The sequence below is a fragment of the Oncorhynchus gorbuscha genome, unplaced genomic scaffold (genome assembly GCF_021184085.1).
Source record: "Oncorhynchus gorbuscha isolate QuinsamMale2020 ecotype Even-year unplaced genomic scaffold, OgorEven_v1.0 Un_scaffold_65:::fragment_4:::debris, whole genome shotgun sequence".
NCBI classification, from domain to species: Eukaryota; Metazoa; Chordata; class Actinopteri; order Salmoniformes; family Salmonidae; genus Oncorhynchus; species Oncorhynchus gorbuscha.
This window is the reverse complement of record NW_025745472.1, coordinates 133,068-153,495: the sequence shown is the minus strand read 5'-3', so window position 1 is coordinate 153,495 and position 20,428 is coordinate 133,068. Positions and strand designations below refer to the sequence as shown.

The 20,428-nt window shown below is 47.1% G+C and overlaps 1 protein-coding gene across 4 annotated transcripts in view; it reads right to left on the bottom strand.

Moving 5' to 3' along the window:
• Positions 1–20,428, bottom strand: part of LOC124019065 (rho guanine nucleotide exchange factor 4-like) — a 163,127-nt gene that overhangs the window by 68,100 nt on the left and 74,599 nt on the right. The window contains exon 1 of one of the 4 annotated variants that reach the window (XM_046334423.1): positions 2,142–2,655. The exons of the other annotated variants lie outside the window; for them this stretch is intronic. Coding sequence (XP_046190379.1) covers positions 2,142–2,403 — 262 coding nt within the window. The 5' untranslated portion in view covers positions 2,404–2,655. Of the gene's footprint in view, positions 1–2,141; positions 2,656–20,428 lie in introns of those variants that run through there. 4 annotated transcript variants of the gene reach the window in all.

The window sequence follows — 20,428 nt, the reverse complement described above, 5'->3', positions numbered from 1 at the left end:
ACAATACCTCCTCTATCTGAGTCAATGAGAGATGAACTCAAAACCTCCTCTGAGTCAATGAGAGATGAACTCAATACATCCATTATATGATCTGAGTCAATCAACACAAAACATCCATTATCTGAGTCAATGAGAGATGAACTCAAAATACAATGATCCATTATATGAGTCAATGAGAGATGAACTCAAAACCTCCTCTGATCCATTATCAAAACCTCCTCTGAGTCAATGAGAGATGAACTCAAAACCTCCTCTGAGTCAATGAGAGATGAACTCAATACATCCATTATATGAGTCAATGAGAGATGAACTCAAAATCCATTATCTGAGTCAATGAGAGATGAACTCAATACATCCTCTATCTGAGTCAATCAACACAATACCTCCTCTATCTGAGTCAATGAGAGATGAACTCAAAACCTCCTCTGAGTCAATGAGAGATGAACTCAAAACCTCCTCTGAGTCAATGAGAGATGAACTCAATACATCCATTATATGAGTCAATGAGAGATGAACTCAAAACATCCATTATATGAGTCAATGAGAGATGAACTCAAAACCTCCTCTGCGTCAATGAGCGGTGAACTCAATACATCCTCTCAATCTGAGTCAATCAACACAATACCTCCTCTATCTGAGTCAATGAGAGATGAACTCAATACATCCATTATATGAGTCAATGAGAGATGAACTCAAAACCTCCTCTGAGTCAATGAGAGATGAACTCAATACATCCATTCTGAGTCAATGAGAGATGAACTCAAAACCTCCTCTGCGTCAATGAGCGGTGAACTCAATACATCCTCAATCTGAGTCAATCAACACAATACCTCCTCTATCTGAGTCAATGAGAGATGAACTCAAAACCTCCTCTGAGTCAATGAGAGATGAACTCAAAACATCCTCTATCTGAGTCAATGAACACAATACATCCTCTAATTGAGTCAATGAGAGGTGAACTCAATACATCCTCAATCTGAGTCAATCAACACAATACCTCCTCTAATTGAGTCAATGAGAGGTGAACTCAATACATGCTCAATCTGAGTCAATGAACACAATACCTCCTCTATCTGAGTCAATGAGAGGTGAACTCAATACATCCTCTATCTGAGTCAATCAACACAATACATCCTCTAATTGAGTCAATGAGAGGTGAACTCAATACATGCTCAATCTGAGTCAATCAACACAATACCTCCTCTATCTGAGTCAATGAACACAATACCTCCTCTATCTGAGTCAATGAACACAATACCTCCTCTATCTGAGTCAATGAGAGGTGAACTCAATACATCCTCTATCTGAGTCAATGAACACAATACCTCCTCTATCTGAGTCAATGAACACAATACATCCTCTATCTGAGTCAATCAACACAATACCTCCTCTAATCTGAGTCAATGAACACAATACATGCTCAATCTGAGTCAATGAACACAATACCTCCTCTATCTGAGTCAATGAACACAATACCTCCTCTAATTGAGTCAATGAGAGGTGAACTCAATACATCCTCTATCTGAGTCAATCAACACAATACATCCTCTATCTGAGTCAATGAGAGGTGAACTCAATACATCCTCTATCTGAGTCAATGAACACAATACCTCCTCTATCTGAGTCAATGAACACAATACCTCCTCTATCTGAGTCAATGAACACAATACCTCCTCTATCTGAGTCAATGAACACAATACCTCCTCTATCTGAGTCAATGAACACAATACCTCCTCTATCTGAGTCAATGAACACAATACCTCCTCTAATCTGAGTCAATGAGAGGTGAACTCAATACATCCTCTATCTGAGTCATTCAGACATGAACTCAATGTCCTAAACTAGAGTATATTTACTAATGCCAAGACAACAATAACATGGCCTGTATTGCATCATTGACAGCTGATCCACAGGTCCAGACAGACAGACAGACAGACAGACAGACAGACAGACAGACAGACAGACAGACAGACAGACAGACAGACAGACAGACAGACAGACAGACAGACAGACAGACAGACAGACAGACAGACAGACAGACAGACAGACAACAGAATGACTTCAGCACAACACTTTGACAACCATCACACTCTGAATGACTAAAAAGGTAACCTACAGGTGTGAGGTAGGTACCCCCTTACCAGTGGTGGAGTGGAGGCTCTCCAGGCTCCAATAATGTGAGAGGACCCCTCTGATAGTACCTCCTAGGCTCCCCATCCCTCCTCCTCCTCCTCCTCCTGCTCCCCATTTTTCCCCCATCCCTCCTCCTACTCCTCTTCCACCTCCCTCGGTGGGGGTACCGCTGTCCGAGTCCAAACCAGGAGATCCAGGGGAGAGTCCAGAGCTGGTGCTGCCACTGCTGTCCCCGGGCACGAGCCCCTCAGAGCTCTGCTGGGTCCGCATCAGAACAGCTCCCCGAACACAGATCCTGGACCTTGGCACTGGAGCCTGGTAGTGGTGGTGGTCAAGGCAGGTGTTTCCCCCAGTCAGAGGAAGGTCAATCTGGGTAAGTAGATAGGTAAGAATGCTGTAGCCTCTACCTGGACCCTACAGCTCCAGCTCTGTGTGTCAGTGAGCTCCAGTCAGTCAGTGAGTGCTTCCAGTCTCGACTGTTGCTCCTCTCTCTGGCTCTGCACTCAACGGCTGCTGCGCCTCATCTCTCTCTCTCTCCCCCTCTCTCGCTCGCCCTCCCTCACTCTCACACTCTCCCTTTCGCTCTCTCCCTTCCTCGCTCACACACACACACACACACACACACACACACACACACACACACACACACACACACACACACACACACACACACACACACACACACACACACACACACACACACACACACACACACACACACACACACACACACACACACACACACACACACACACACACACACACCAGTGGGGCTCCACTAGGTGGGTTCTGTGGCTCTGCAGTGTGACTTGCCTGGCTGCAGCTGATGGCTGATCGCTCTGTAATATCTTGGTGCAGTGCTATTATGGTGGGACTGAAAATATCCCCCCTCCTCCCCCTGCCTAACCCCTCCATCTCCCCGGTCCTGTCTACCCCCTGCCCTCTCCCCTCTCATGTCCTCTGCTGTTGTTATATGGTGTGTGTGTGTGTGTGTGTGTGTGTGTGTGTGTGTGTGTGTGTGTGTGTGTGTGTGTGTGTGTGTGTGTGTGTGTGTGTGTGTGTGTGTGTGTGTGTGTGTGTGTGTGTGTGTGCACGCGCACATGCGTGTGTGTATTGTCAATAGAAAGTCAGGCTGTTGAAACCTGGCAGTCATGGCTAAAGCTCCCAATGCATTTGAACCTGTCAGGGAGGAGAGGCTTTGGGAGATGTGATTTCCTGCCTCTGACAGGGCAGGGAGTGCAGAATCATCGGCTTAAACAGTTACAAGCATTCCTACTAATGCCTTGAGAAAGAGAGAGAAAGGGATGGAATGAGGGAGGGAGGGAGGGAGGGAGGGAGGGAGAGAATGAGGGAGGGAGAGAATGAGGGAGGGAGAGAATGAGGGATGGAGGGATGGAGGGATGGAGGGATGGAGGGGGATGGAGGGAGGGAGGGAGGGATGGAGGGATGGAGGGAGGGAGGGAGGGAGGGATGGAGGGATGGAGGGAGGGAGGGAGGGAGAGATGGATGGAGGGAGGTAGAGAGGGAGGGAATGAGGGAGGGAGGGAATGAGGGAGGGAGGGAATGAGGGAGGGAGGGAATGAGGGAGGGAGAGAATGAGGGAGAGAATGAGGGAGGGAGGGGAGGGAGGGAGAGAATGAAGGAGGGAGGGAGGGAATGAGGGAGGGGGAATGAGGGAGGGAATGAGGGAGGGAGAGAATGAGGGATGGAGGGATGGAGGGATGGAGGGATGGAGGGATGGAGGGAGGGAGGGAGGGAGGGATGGAGGGAGGGAGGGAGGGAGAGATGGATGGAGGGAGGTAGAGAGGGAGGGAATGAGGGAGGGAGGGAATGAGGGAGGGAGGGGGGAATGAGGGAGGGAGGGAATGAGGGAGGGAGAGAATGAGGGAGAGAATGAGGGAGGGAGGGAGGGAGGGAGAGAATGAAGGAGGGAGGGAGGGAGGGAATGAGGGAGGGAGGGAATGAGGGAGGGGGAATGAGGGAGGGAATGAGGGAGGGATGGAAGGAGGTAGAGAGAGAATGAGGGATGGAAGGAGGTAGAGAGAGAATGAGGGATGGAAGGAGGTAGAGAGTGAATGAGGGAGGTAGAGAGTGAAGGAGGGAGGGAGGGAGGGAGGGAGGGAGGGAGGGAGGGAGGGAGGGAGGGAGGGAGGGAGGGAGGGAGGGAGGGAGGGAGGGAGGGAGGGAGGAAGATTGAGAAAGAGAGGAAATGAAAGTGAGGGGCTTACCTGACCCACTGCTCTATTTTACTGTAAACATTATAAACACCATATACTCTATCTGTACAATCCAACAACTCTGATATAACTTTGCAAAGATGTACACAACACATGTAACCAGAAGAAGAGTGTTTGTTTCAGTCTATGTTCTCTAGGCCCTAAATACACTACAGACGTGGCAGATGGTGCCGTTTATTTTTAAATAAAATAACATTATGAGCATGTCCTTATTTCTGTTACAGGTTATTGGATGACAGTCATTCATATTCCATTCCCCCAGCACAATGTAACATTGATAGGTTAAGGCTACCACATGATACTCTAATTTCCACTATAACCATCAGGAAGTTGCTACAACCCAGCCTATGAATGAAAGTTTACAACGTAGGTGCACGCACACAGGTCGAGAGAAAAATTTGAGGTGACAGACAAAGTCACGTTCAATACCACCTTACACACTCATGCCTGCATCTCGGTGATCTCAGGTGTAATCATTAGTCCAACAGTTACAAACGAGAGTTTCTATTGGACAAAATCAGGTATGTTTATCCCCGTTTCATTCCGTTTAAGAAACTTCTTTTCAACAGAATCCACGGAATGAATGCACCACTGATCACGCATAAACACAGTTCACTTTCATAGCAGCCACGTTGTATTCCTTCTCGTATTTATGCGCTCTCCTCCTCTCACCTTTTCCCTTCGCTTGTGGACTTCAATGGACAACACATCAGCTGTGTGTGACCGGACTAAAAAAACATTCCAAGCCAAACCATATCATAACCGCTACACACAGCCTACAGTGTAAAGTAACATCATAGTCAACACAGCTAATATAACTAATGCATCAGTAAACCCGCTACAATCATGCAGTAACATTACAACAGTGTACAGTCAGTAAGCAGTTTAGCACTTACACCAGCGGGCACAGTTGGCAATAAATGAGTAAAAACAAAAGCATTAACTTGACTTGGAAGAGTTCCAGTGTTGTGTTGGATAGCCATAGCCAGCTAGCTAACATAGTATCCCTGTGTTTGCGCAGGTTGTTTGAGTAGGCTAACCTAGCTAGCTGCATTTGCTAGCTATGTAAGTTAAACTGAAAGTGAAAAAAAAAGAAAATCTCTCTCTTTCTTGCTTCTCTTTCATTTTGACTATTGTCTTTCTCTCTCTTTGAGTCAACTACTCACCACATTTTATACACTGCAGCGCTAGCTAGCTGTAGCTTATGCTTTCAGTACTTGATAATTCTCTGATCCTTTGATTGGGTGGACAACATGTCAGATCTTGTTGCAAGAGCTCTGATAGGTTGGAAGATGTCCTCTGGAAGTTGTCATAATTACTGTCTAAGTCTATGGAAGGGTGTGAGAATCATGAGCCTCCTGGGTTGTGTATTGAAGTCAATGTGCCCAGAGGAGGACGGAAACTATCTGCCCTGCGGCTACACCATGGTGCTACCCTACAGAGGTGCTGTTGAGGCTACTGTAGACCTTCATTGCAAAACAGTATTTTTTAATAAATTATTTGATGACATGAATATATTTAGCATACTTTTACCTAAATAGGATAACTTTTTTAATGTTTTAATTAAAAAAACTAAAAATGTAATTCACTGAGGAGGTTGGTCCTCCCCTTCCTCCTCTGAGGAGCCTCCACTGTACTACAGTCATGTCTGCTTATCCATATCCCATATTCATATCCCATATCCCATATCCATATCCATATCCATATCCCATATTCACATCCTATAGTCATATCCCATATTCATATCCCATACCCACACTGTTTTTTATTTATCCAATTTGTAAGTCGCTCTGGATAAGAGCGTCTGCTAAATGACTTAAATGTAAATGTTAAATGTATTTACTTTTCTGCTCTTTTGCACACCAATATCTCTACCTGTACATGACCATCTGATCATTTATCACTCCAGTGTTAATCTGCAAAATTGTATTATTCGCCTACCTCCTCATGCCTTTTGCACACATTGTATATAGACTGCCCATTTTTTTCTACTGTGTTATTGACTTGTTAATTGTTTACTCCATGTGTAACTCTGTGTTGTCTGTTCACACTGCTATGCTTTATCTTGGCCAGGTCGCAGTTGCAAATGAGAACTTGTTCTCAACTAGCCTACCTGGTTAAATAAAGGTGAAATAAAAATAAAAAATAAAATGAAGATATATCGCTGTCTGGTTGGCTACAATACATGTACAAAATTATTCAAACTAAAATAAATGTTTTGTTTTTACTCATGAGGGAGAAGGTTCCAGATTTCACCGTAAAGGTCATATTCACTCAGAGCACAGGGAACGAAACATGAGGGAGAAGGTTCCAGATTTCTCCGTAAAGGTCATATTCACTCAGAACACACGGAAGTAGACATTTCTGCTGGCTTTGTCTCATAGGATACAGAGATACATGATGGTTCTGCTGTCTCATAGGACACAGAGATACAGTGCCTTGCGAAAGTATTCGCCCCCCTTGAACTTTGCGACCTTTTGCCACATTTCAGGCTTCAAACATAAAGATATAAAACTGAATTTTTTTGTGAAGAATCAACAACAAGTGGGACACAATCATGAAGTGGAACGACATTTATTGGAGATTTCAAACTTTTTTAACAAATCAAAAACAGAAAAATTGGGCGTGCAAAATTATTCAGCCCCTTTACTTTCAGTGCAGCAAACTCTCTCCAGAAGTTCAGTGAGGATCTCTGAATGATCGAATGTTGACCTAAATGACTAATGATGATAAATACAATCCACCTGTGTGTAATCATGTCTCCGTATAAATGCACCTGCACTGTGATAGTCTCAGAGGTCCGTTAAAAGTGCAGAGAGCATCATGAAGAACAAGGAACACACCAGGCAGGTCCGAGATACTGTTGTGAAGAAGTTTAAAGCCGGATTTGGATACAAAAAGATTTCCCAAGCTTTAAACATCCCAAGGAGCACTGTGCAAGCGATAATATTGAAATGGAAGGAGTATCAGACCACTGCAAATCTACCAAGACCTGGCCGTCCCTCTAAACTTTCAGCTCATACAAGAAGACTGATCAGAGATGCAGCCAAGAGGCCCATGATCACGCTGGATGAACTGCAGAGATCTACAGCTGAGGTTGGAGACTCTGTCCATAGGACAACAATCAGTCGTATATTGCACAAATCTGGCCTTTATGGAAGAGTGGCAAGAAGAAAGCCATTTCTTAAAGATATCCATAAAAAGTGTTGTTTAAAGTTTGCCACAAGCCACCTGGGAGACACACCAAACATGTGGAAGAAGGTGCTCTGGTCAGATGAAACCAAAATTGAACTTTTTGGAAACAATGCAAAACGTTATGTTTGGCGTAAAAGCAACACAGCTCATCACCCTGAACACACCATCCCCACTGTCAAACATGGTGGTGGCAGCATCATGGTTTGGGCCTGCTTTTCTTCAGCAGGGACAGGGAAGATGGTTAAAATTGATGGGAAGATGGATGGAGCCAAATACAGGACCATTCTGGAAGACAACCTGATGGAGTCTGCAAAAGACCTGAGACTGGGACGGAGATTTGTCTTCCAACAAGACAATGATCCAAAACATAAAGCAAAATCTACAATGGAATGGTTCAAAAATAAACATATCCAGGTGTTAGAATGGCCAAGTCAAAGTCCAGACCTGAATCCAATCGAGAATCTGTGGAAAGAACTGAAAACTGCTGTTCACAAATGCTCTCCATCCAACCTCACTGAGCTCGAGCTGTTTTGCAAGGAGGAATGGGAAAAAATTTCAGTCTCTCGATGTGCAAAACTGATAGAGACATACCCCAAGCGACTTACAGCTGTAATCACAGCAAAAGGTGGCGCTACAAAGTATTAACTTAAGGGGGCTGAATAATTTTGCACGCCCAATTTTTCAGTTTTTGATTTGTTAAAAAAGTTTGAAATATCAAATAAATGTCGTTCCGCTTCATGATTGTGTCCCACTTGTTGTTGATTCTTCACAAAAAATAGAGTTTTATATCTTTATGTTTGAAGCCTGAAATGTGGCAAAAGGTCGCAAAGTTCAAGGGGGCCGAATACTTTCGCAAGGCACTGTACATGGTGGCTCTGCTGTCTCATAGGATACAGAGATACATGGTGGTTCTGCTGTCTCTGTCTCATAGGACACAGAGATACATGGTGGTTCTGCTGTCTCATAGGACACAGAGATACATGGTGGTTCTGCTGTCTCATAGGACACAGAGAGACATGGTGGTTCTGCTGTCTCTGTCTCATAGGACACAGAGAGACATGGTGGTTCTGCTGTCTCATAGGACACAGAGAGACATGGTGGTTCTGCTGTCTCTGTCTCATAGGACACAGAGAGACATGGTGGTTCTGCTGTCTCATAGGACACAGAGATACATGGTGGTTCTGCTGTCTCTGTCTCATAGGACACAGAGAGACATGATGGTTCTGCTGTCTCTGTCTCATAGGATACAGAGATACATGGTGGATCTGCTGTCTCATAGGATACAGAGAGACATGGTGGTTCTGCTGTCTCTGTCTCATAGGATACAGAGAGACATGGTGGTTCTGCTGTCTCTGTCTCATAGGATACAGAGAGACATGGTGGTTCTGCTGTCTCTGTCTCATAGGACACAGAGAGACATGATGGTTCTGCTGTCTCATAGGACACAGAGAGACATGGTGGTTCTGCTGTCTCTGTCTCATAGGACATAGAGAGCCATGGTGGTTCTGCTGTCTCATAGGACACAGAGACACATGGTGGTTCTGCTGTCTCTGTCTCATAGGACACAGAGAGACATGGTGGTTCTGCTGTCTCTGTCTCATAGGACACAGAGAGACATGATGGTTCTGCTGTCTCTGTCTCATAGGACACAGAGATACATGGTGGTTCTGCTGTCTCATAGGACACAGAGAGACATGGTGGTTCTGCTGTCTCATAGGACACAGAAAGACATGGTGGTTCTGCTGTCTCTGTCTCATAGGACACAGAGAGACATGGTGGTTCTGCTGTCTCATAGGACACAGAGACATGGTGGTTCTGCTGTCTCATAGGACACAGAGAGACATGGTGGTTCTGCTGTCTCATAGGACACAGAGATACATGGTGGTTCTGCTGTCTCATAGGACACAGAGAGACATGATGGTTCTGCTGTCTCATAGGACACAGAGAGACATGATGGTTCTGCTGTCTCATAGGATACAGAGAGACATGGAGGTTCTTCTGTCTCATAGGACACAGAGAGACATGATGGTTCTGCGGTCTCATAGGACACAGAGAGACATGATGGTTCTGCTGTCTCATAGGACACAGAGAGACATGATGGTTCTGCTGTCTCATAGGATACAGAGAGACATGGTGGTTCTGCTGTCTCTGTCTCATAGGACACAGAGAGACATGGTGGTTCTGCTGTCTCATAGGACACAGAGAGACATGGTGGTTCTGCTGTCTCATAGGACACAGAGAGACATGGTGGTTCTGCTGTCTCTGTCTCATAGGACACAGAGAGACATGGTGGTTCTGCTGTCTCATAGGACACAGAGAGACATGGTGGTTCTGCTGTCTCATAGGACACAGAGAGACATGGTGGTTCTGCTGTCTCATAGGACACAGAGAGACATGGTGGTTCTGCTGTCTCTGTCTCATAGGACACAGAGAGACATGATGGTTCTGCTGTCTCATAGGATACAGAGAGACATGGTGGTTCTGCTGTCTCATAGGACACAGAGAGACATGGTGGTTCTGCTGTCTCATAGGACACAGAGAGACATGGTGGTTCTGCTGTCTCATAGGACACAGAGAGACATGGTGGTTCTGCTGTCTCTGTCTCATAGGACACAGAGATACATGGTGGTTCTGCTGTCTCATAGGACACAGAGAGACATGGTGGTTCTGCTGTCTCTGTCTCATAGGACACAGAGATACATGGTGGTTCTGCCTTCTCTGTCTCATAGGACACAGAGAGACATGGTGGTTCTGCTGTCTCTGTCTCATAGGACACAGAGATACATGGTGGTTCTGCTGTCTCTGACTCATAGGACACAGAGAGACATGGTGGTTCTGCTGTCTCATAGGACACAGAGAGACATGGTGGTTCTGCCTTCTCTGTCTCATAGGACACAGAGAGACATGGTGGTTCTGCTGTCTCATAGGACACAGAGAGACATGGTGGTTCTGCTGTCTCATAGGACACAGAGAGACATGGTGGTTCTGCTGTCTCTGTCTCATAGGACACAGAGAGACATGGTGGTTCTGCCTTCTCTGTCTCATAGGACACACAGAGACATGATGGTTCTGCTGTCTCATAGGACACAGAGACATGATGGTTCTGCTGTCTCATAGGATACAGAGAGACATGGTGGTTCTGCTGTCTCATAGGACACAGAGAGACATGGTGGTTCTGCTGTCTCTGTCTCATAGGACACAGAGAGACATGATGGTTCTGCTGTCTCATAGGACACAGAGACACATGGTGGTTCTGCTGTCTCATAGGACACAGAGACACATGGTGGTTCTGCAGTCTCTGTCTCATAGGACACAGAGAGACATGATGGTTCTGCTGTCTCATAGGATACAGAGAGACATGGTGGTTCTGCTGTCTCTGTCTCATAGGACACAGAGAGACATGGTGGTTCTGCTGTCTCATAGGACACAGAGATACATGGTGGTTCTGCTGTCTCTGTCTCATAGGACACAGAGAGACATGGTGGTTCTGCTGTCTCATAGGACACAGAGAGACATGGTGGTTCTGACACCTGTTCTCTGTCTCATAGGACACAGAGAGACATGGTGGTTCTGCTGTCTCATAGGACACAGAGAGACATGGTGGTTCTGCTGTCTCTGTCTCATAGGACACAGAGAGACATGGTGGTTCTGCCTTCTCTGTCTCATAGGACACACAGAGACATGATGGTTCTGCTGTCTCATAGGACACAGAGACATGGTGGTTCTGCCTTCTCTGTCTCATAGGACACACAGAGAGACATGGTGGTTCTGCTGTCTCTGTCTCATAGGATACAGAGAGACATGGTGGTTCTGCTGTCTCATAGGACACAGAGAGACATGGTGGTTCTGCTGTCTCTGTCTCATAGGACACAGAGAGACATGATGGTTCTGCTGTCTCATAGGACACAGAGACACATGGTGGTTCTGCTGTCTCTGTCTCATAGGACACAGAGAGACATGGTGGTTCTGCTGTCTCATAGGACACAGAGACACATGGTGGTTCTGCTGTCTCTGTCTCATAGGACACAGAGAGACATGGTGGTTCTGCTGTCTCTGTCTCATAGGACACAGAGAGACATGATGGTTCTGCTGTCTCTGTCTCATAGGACACAGAGATACATGGTGGTTCTGCTGTCTCATAGGACACAGAGAGACATGGTGGTTCTGCTGTCTCATAGGACACAGAAAGACATGGTGGTTCTGCTGTCTCTGTCTCATAGGACACAGAGAGACATGGTGGTTCTGCTGTCTCATAGGACACAGAGACATGGTGGTTCTGCTGTCTCTGTCTCATAGGACACAGAGAGACATGGTGGTTCTGCTGTCTCATAGGACACAGAGATACATGGTGGTTCTGCTGTCTCATAGGACACAGAGAGACATGGTGGTTCTGCTGTCTCATAGGACACAGAGAGACATGATGGTTCTGCTGTCTCATAGGATACAGAGAGACATGGTGGTTCTTCTGTCTCATAGGACACAGAGAGACATGATGGTTCTGCTGTCTCATAGGACACAGAGAGACATGATGGTTCTGCTGTCTCATAGGACACAGAGAGACATGATGGTTCTGCTGTCTCATAGGATACAGAGAGACATGGTGGTTCTGCTGTCTCTGTCTCATAGGACACAGAGAGACATGGTGGTTCTGCTGTCTCATAGGACACAGAGAGACATGGTGGTTCTGCTGTCTCATAGGACACAGAGAGACATGGTGGTTCTGCTGTCTCTGTCTCATAGGACACAGAGAGACATGGTGGTTCTGCTGTCTCTGTCTCATAGGACACAGAGAGACATGGTGGTTCTGCTGTCTCATAGGACACAGAGAGACATGGTGGTTCTGCTGTCTCATAGGACACAGAGAGACATGGTGGTTCTGCTGTCTCATAGGACACAGAGAGACATGGTGGTTCTGCTGTCTCTGTCTCATAGGACACAGAGAGACATGATGGTTCTGCTGTCTCATAGGATACAGAGAGACATGGTGGTTCTGCTGTCTCATAGGACACAGAGAGACATGGTGTCTCTGACACAGAGAGACTGTCTGTCTCAGGACACAGAGAGACATGGTGGTTCTCTGTCTCTGTCTCATAGGACACAGAGAGACATGGTGGTTCTGCTGTCTCATAGGACACAGAGATACATGGTGGTTCTGCTGTCTCATAGGACACAGAGAGACATGGTGGTTCTGCTGTCTCTGTCTCATAGGACACAGAGATACATGGTGGTTCTTCTCTGTCTCATAGGACACAGAGAGACATGGTGGTTCTGCTGTCTCTGTCTCATAGGACACAGAGATACATGGTGGTTCTGCTGTCTCTGACTCATAGGACACAGAGAGACATGGTGGCTGCTGTCTGAGACATGGTGGTTCTGCTGTCTCATAGGACACAGAGAGACATGGTGGTTCTGCCTTCTCTGTCTCATAGGACACAGAGAGACATGGTGGTTCTGCTGTCTCATAGGACACAGAGAGACATGGTGGTTCTCTGTCTCTGTCTCATAGGACACAGAGAGACATGGTGGTTCTGCCTTCTCTGTCTCATAGGACACACAGAGACATGATGGTTCTGCTGTCTCATAGGACACAGAGAGACATGATGGTTCTGCTGTCTCATAGGATACAGAGAGACATGGTGGTTCTGCTGTCTCATAGGACACAGAGAGACATGGTGGTTCTGCTGTCTCTGTCTCATAGGACACAGAGAGACATGATGGTTCTGCTGTCTCATAGGACACAGAGACACATGGTGGTTCTGCTGTCTCATAGGACACAGAGACACATGGTGGTTCTCAGTCTCTGTCTCATAGGACACAGAGAGACATGATGGTTCTGCTGTCTCATAGGATACAGAGAGACATGGTGGTTCTGCTGTCTCTGTCTCATAGGACACAGAGAGACATGGTGGTTCTGCTGTCTCATAGGACACAGAGAGACATGGTGGTTCTGCTGTCTCATAGGTCTGCTGTCTGTCTCATAGGACACAGAGAGACATGGTGGTTCTGCTGTCTCTGTCTCATAGGACACAGAGAGACATGGTGGTTCTGCTGTCTCATAGGACACAGAGAGACATGGTGGTTCTGCTGTCTCATAGGACACAGAGAGACATGTGGTTCTGCTGTCTCTGTCTCATAGGACACAGAGACATGGTGGTTCTGCTGTCTCATAGGACACAGAGAGACATGGTGTTCTGCTGTCTCATAGGACACAGAGAGACATGGTGGCTGTCTTCTGCTGTCTCATAGGACACAGAGAGACATGGTGGTTCTGCTGTCTCTGTCTCATAGGACACAGAGAGACATGATGGTTCTGCTGTCTCACAGGATACAGAGAGACATGGTGGTTCTGCTGTCTCATAGGACACAGAGAGACATGGTGGTTCTGCTGTCTCATAGGACACAGAGAGACATGGTGGTTCTGCTGTCTCATAGGACACAGAGAGACATGGTGGTTCTGCTGTCTCTGTCTCATAGGACACAGAGATACATGGTGGTTCTGCTGTCTCATAGGACACAGAGAGACATGGTGGTTCTGCTGTCTCTGTCTCATAGGACACAGAGATACATGGTGGTTCTGCTGTCTCTGTCTCATAGGACACAGAGAGACATGGTGGTTCTGCTGTCTCATAGGACACAGAGAGACATGGTGGTTCTGCCTTCTCTGTCTCATAGGACACAGAGAGACATGGTGGTTCTGCTGTCTCATAGGACACAGAGAGACATGGTGGTTCTGCTGTCTCATAGGACACAGAGAGACATGGTGGTTCTGCTGTCTCTGTCTCATAGGACACAGAGAGACATGGTGGTTCTGCCTTCTCTGTCTCATAGGACACACAGAGACATGATGGTTCTGCTGTCTCATAGGACACAGAGACATGATGGTTCTGCTGTCTCATAGGATACAGAGAGACATGGTGGTTCTGCTGTCTCATAGGACACAGAGAGACATGGTGGTTCTGCTGTCTCTGTCTCATAGGACACAGAGAGACATGATGGTTCTGCTGTCTCATAGGACACAGAGACACATGGTGGTTCTGCTGTCTCTGTCTCATAGGACACAGAGAGACATGGTGGTTCTGCCTTCTCTGTCTCATAGGACACACAGAGACATGATGGTTCTGCTGTCTCATAGGACACAGAGACATGATGGTTCTGCTGTCTCATAGGATACAGAGAGACATGGTGGTTCTGCTGTCTCATAGGACACAGAGAGACATGGTGGTTCTGCTGTCTCTGTCTCATAGGACACAGAGAGACATGATGGTTCTGCTGTCTCATAGGACACAGAGACACATGGTGGTTCTGCTGTCTCATAGGACACAGAGACACATGGTGGTTCTGCAGTCTCTGTCTCATAGGACACAGAGAGACATGATGGTTCTGCTGTCTCATAGGATACAGAGAGACATGGTGGTTCTGCTGTCTCTGTCTCATAGGACACAGAGAGACATGGTGGTTCTGCTGTCTCATAGGACACAGAGATACATGGTGGTTCTGCTGTCTCTGTCTCATAGGACACAGAGAGACATGGTGGTTCTGCTGTCTCATAGGACACAGAGAGACATGGTGGTTCTGCCTTCTCTGTCTCATAGGACACAGAGAGACATGGTGGTTCTGCTGTCTCATAGGACACAGAGAGACATGGTGGTTCTGCTGTCTCTGTCTCATAGGACACAGAGAGACATGGTGGTTCTGCCTTCTCTGTCTCATAGGACACACAGAGACATGATGGTTCTGCTGTCTCATAGGACACAGAGACATGGTGGTTCTGCCTTCTCTGTCTCATAGGACACACAGAGAGACATGGTGGTTCTGCTGTCTCTGTCTCATAGGATACAGAGAGACATGGTGGTTCTGCTGTCTCATAGGACACAGAGAGACATGGTGGTTCTGCTGTCTCTGTCTCATAGGACACAGAGAGACATGATGGTTCTGCTGTCTCATAGGACACAGAGACACATGGTGGTTCTGCTGTCTCTGTCTCTGTCTAGGACACAGAGAGACATGGTGGTTCTGCTGTCTCATAGGACACAGAGACACATGGTGGTTCTGCTGTCTCTGTCTCATAGGACACAGAGAGACATGGTGGTTCTGCTGTCTCTGTCTCATAGGACACAGAGAGACATGGTGGTTCTGCTGTCTCTGTCTCATAGGACACAGAGAGACATGGTGGTTCTGCTGTCTCATAGGACACAGAGAGACATGGTGGTTCTGCTGTCTCATAGGACACAGAGAGACATGGTGGTTCTGCTCTCTGTCTCATAGGACACAGAGAGACATGGTGGTTCTGCTGTCTCATAGGACACAGAGACATGGTGGTTCTGCTGTCTCTGTCTCATAGGACACAGAGAGACATGGTGGTTCTGCTGTCTCATAGGACACAGAGATACATGGTGGTTCTGCTGTCTCATAGGACACAGAGAGACATGGTGGTTCTGCTGTCTCATAGGACACAGAGAGACATGATGGTTCTGCTGTCTCATAGGATACAGAGAGACATGGTGGTTCTTCTGTCTCATAGGACACAGAGAGACATGATGGTTCTGCTGTCTCATAGGACACAGAGAGACATGATGGTTCTGCTGTCTCATAGGACACAGAGAGACATGATGGTTCTGCTGTCTCATAGGATACAGAGAGACATGGTGGTTCTGCTGTCTCTGTCTCATAGGACACAGAGAGACATGGTGGTTCTGCTGTCTCATAGGACACAGAGAGACATGGTGGTTCTGCTGTCTCATAGGACACAGAGAGACATGGTGGTTCTGCCTTCTCTGTCTCATAGGACACAGAGAGACATGGTGGTTCTGCTGTCTCTGTCTCATAGGACACAGAGAGACATGGTGGTTCTGCTGTCTCATAGGACACAGAGAGACATGGTGGTTCTGCTGTCTCATAGGACACAGAGAGACATGGTGGTTCTGCTGTCTCATAGGACACAGAGAGACATGGTGGTTCTGCTGTCTCTGTCTCATAGGACACAGAGAGACATGATGGTTCTGCTGTCTCATAGGATACAGAGAGACATGGTGGTTCTGCTGTCTCATAGGACACAGAGAGACATGGTGGTTCTGCTGTCTCATAGGACACAGAGAGACATGGTGGTTCTGCTGTCTCTGTCTCATAGGACACAGAGATACATGGTGGTTCTGCTGTCTCATAGGACACAGAGAGACATGGTGGTTCTGCTGTCTCTGTCTCATAGGACACAGAGATACATGGTGGTTCTGCCTTCTCTGTCTCATAGGACACAGAGAGACATGATGGTTCTGCTGTCTCTGTCTCATAGGACACAGAGATACATGGTGGTTCTGCTGTCTCATAGGACACAGAGAGACATGGTGGTTCTGCTGTCTCATAGGACACAGAAAGACATGGTGGTTCTGCTGTCTCTGTCTCATAGGACACAGAGAGACATGGTGGTTCTGCTGTCTCATAGGACACAGAGACATGGTGGTTCTGCTGTCTCTGTCTCATAGGACACAGAGAGACATGGTGGTTCTGCTGTCTCATAGGACACACAGAGACATGATGGTTCTGCTGTCTCATAGGACACAGAGAGACATGGTGGTTCTGCTGTCTCATAGGACACAGAGAGACATGATGGTTCTGCTGTCTCATAGGATACAGAGAGACATGGTGGTTCTTCTGTCTCATAGGACACAGAGAGACATGATGGTTCTGCGGTCTCATAGGACACAGAGAGACATGATGGTTCTGCTGTCTCATAGGACACAGAGAGACATGATGGTTCTGCTGTCTCATAGGATACAGAGAGACATGGTGGTTCTGCTGTCTCTGTCTCATAGGACACAGAGAGACATGGTGGTTCTGCTGTCTCATAGGACACAGAGAGACATGGTGGTTCTGCTGTCTCATAGGACACAGAGAGACATGGTGGTTCTGCTGTCTCTGTCTCATAGGACACAGAGAGACATGGTGGTTCTGCTGTCTCTGTCTCATAGGACACAGAGAGACATGGTGGTTCTGCTGTCTCATAGGACACAGAGAGACATGGTGGTTCTGCTGTCTCATAGGACACAGAGAGACATGGTGGTTCTGCTGTCTCATAGGACACAGAGAGACATGGTGGTTCTGCTGTCTCTGTCTCATAGGACACAGAGAGACATGATGGTTCTGCTGTCTCATAGGATACAGAGAGACATGGTGGTTCTGCTGTCTCATAGGACACAGAGAGACATGGTGGTTCTGCTGTCTCATAGGACACAGAGAGACATGGTGGTTCTGCTGTCTCATAGGACACAGAGAGACATGGTGGTTCTGCTGTCTCTGTCTCATAGGACACAGAGATACATGGTGGTTCTGCTGTCTCATAGGACACAGAGAGACATGGTGGTTCTGCTGTCTCTGTCTCATAGGACACAGAGATACATGGTGGTTCTGCCTTCTCTGTCTCATAGGACACAGAGAGACATGGTGGTTCTGCTGTCTCTGTCTCATAGGACACAGAGATACATGGTGGTTCTGCTGTCTCTGACTCATAGGACACAGAGAGACATGGTGGTTCTGCTGTCTCATAGGACACAGAGAGACATGGTGGTTCTGCCTTCTCTGTCTCATAGGACACAGAGAGACATGGTGGTTCTGCTGTCTCATAGGACACAGAGAGACATGGTGGTTCTGCTGTCTCTGTCTCATAGGACACAGAGAGACATGGTGGTTCTGCCTTCTCTGTCTCATAGGACACACAGAGACATGATGGTTCTGCTGTCTCATAGGACACAGAGACATGATGGTTCTGCTGTCTCATAGGATACAGAGAGACATGGTGGTTCTGCTGTCTCATAGGACACAGAGAGACATGGTGGTTCTGCTGTCTCTGTCTCATAGGACACAGAGAGACATGATGGTTCTGCTGTCTCATAGGACACAGAGACACATGGTGGTTCTGCTGTCTCATAGGACACAGAGACACATGGTGGTTCTGCAGTCTCTGTCTCATAGGACACAGAGAGACATGATGGTTCTGCTGTCTCATAGGATACAGAGAGACATGGTGGTTCTGCTGTCTCTGTCTCATAGGACACAGAGAGACATGGTGGTTCTGCTGTCTCATAGGACACAGAGATACATGGTGGTTCTGCTGTCTCTGTCTCATAGGACACAGAGAGACATGGTGGTTCTGCTGTCTCATAGGACACAGAGAGACATGGTGGTTCTGCCTTCTCTGTCTCATAGGACACAGAGAGACATGGTGGTTCTGCTGTCTCTCATAGGACACAGAGAGACATGGTGGTTCTGCTGTCTCTGTCTCATAGGACACAGAGAGACATGGTGGTTCTGCCTTCTCTGTCTCATAGGACACACAGAGACATGATGGTTCTGCTGTCTCATAGGACACAGAGACATGGTGGTTCTGCCTTCTCTGTCTCATAGGACACACAGAGAGACATGGTGGTTCTGCTGTCTCTGTCTCATAGGATACAGAGAGACATGGTGGTTCTGCTGTCTCATAGGACACAGAGAGACATGGTGGTTCTGCTGTCTCTGTCTCATAGGACACAGAGAGACATGATGGTTCTGCTGTCTCATAGGACACAGAGACACATGGTGGTTCTGCTGTCTCTGTCTCATAGGACACAGAGAGACATGGTGGTTCTGCTGTCTCATAGGACACAGAGAGACATGGTGGTTCTGCTGTCTCATAGGACACAGAGAGACATGGTGGTTCTGCTGTCTCTGTCTCATAGGACACAGAGAGACATGGTGGTTCTGATGTGTCTGTCTCATAGGATACAGAGAGACATGGTGGTTCTGCTGTCTCATAGGACACAGAGAGACATGGTGGTTCTGCTGTCTCTGTCTCATAGGATACAGAGAGACATGATGGTTCTGCTGTTTCATAGGACACACAGAGACATGATGGTTCTGCTGTCTCATAGGACACAGAGAGACATGGTGGTTCTGCTGTCTCTGTCTCATAGGATACAGAGAGACATGGTGGTTCTGCTGTCTCTGTCTCATAGGATACAGAGATACATGGTGGTTCTGCTGTCTCATAGGACACAGAGAGACATGGTGGTTCTGCTGTCTCTGTCTCATAGGACACAGAGAGACATGGTGGTTCTGCTGTCTCATAGGACACAGAGACACATGGTGGTTCTGCTGTCTCATAGGACACAGAGAGACATGGTGGTTCTGCTGTCTCATAGGACACAGAGAGACATGGTGGTTCTGCTGTCTCATAGGACACAGAGAGACATGGTGGTTCTGCTGTCTCATAGGACACAGAGATACATGATGGTTCTGCTGTACCACCTGGTAAAGGAAAGACTGTTGGTCCTGATGAAGATACACACCCGCATGCACACACACACTTTTGACACACACTCACACACAGTAACAATAAGGTGGGTTAAAAGACCAGGTAGACAGAGCCACTGGAGTCTTCAGACACAAGCCAGTAAAGTTTAGATTGGAGGGAAGATCTCTCTCCCTCTCTCTCTCCCTCTCTCTCTCCCTCTCTCTCTCCCTCTCTCTCTCCCTCTCTCTCTCCCTCTCTCTCTCCCTCTCTCTCCCTCCCTCTCTCTCTCCCTCTCTCTCTCCCTCCCTCCCTCCCTCCCTCCCTCCCTCCCTCCCTCCCCCAGATATACTGGATGGACCGAAAGACTGCAGACAGACTGATAAGGAGGCTTAAGTTACATATTGTTTGTATGTATAAACCAATAACTAACCATCTGTAACCTACTTATAAGCCCTTTGGTGTGTCACCGATATGTAGTGTCAGTTTGAAAACATCCTTTCATGGGCTATGATGAATACAGATGAGTATGGTGTTGGAAGGTGAAAAGTGGCTTAGCTCACTGCATGGTGTGTACCACAGAAATACCACTGCCCTTTAT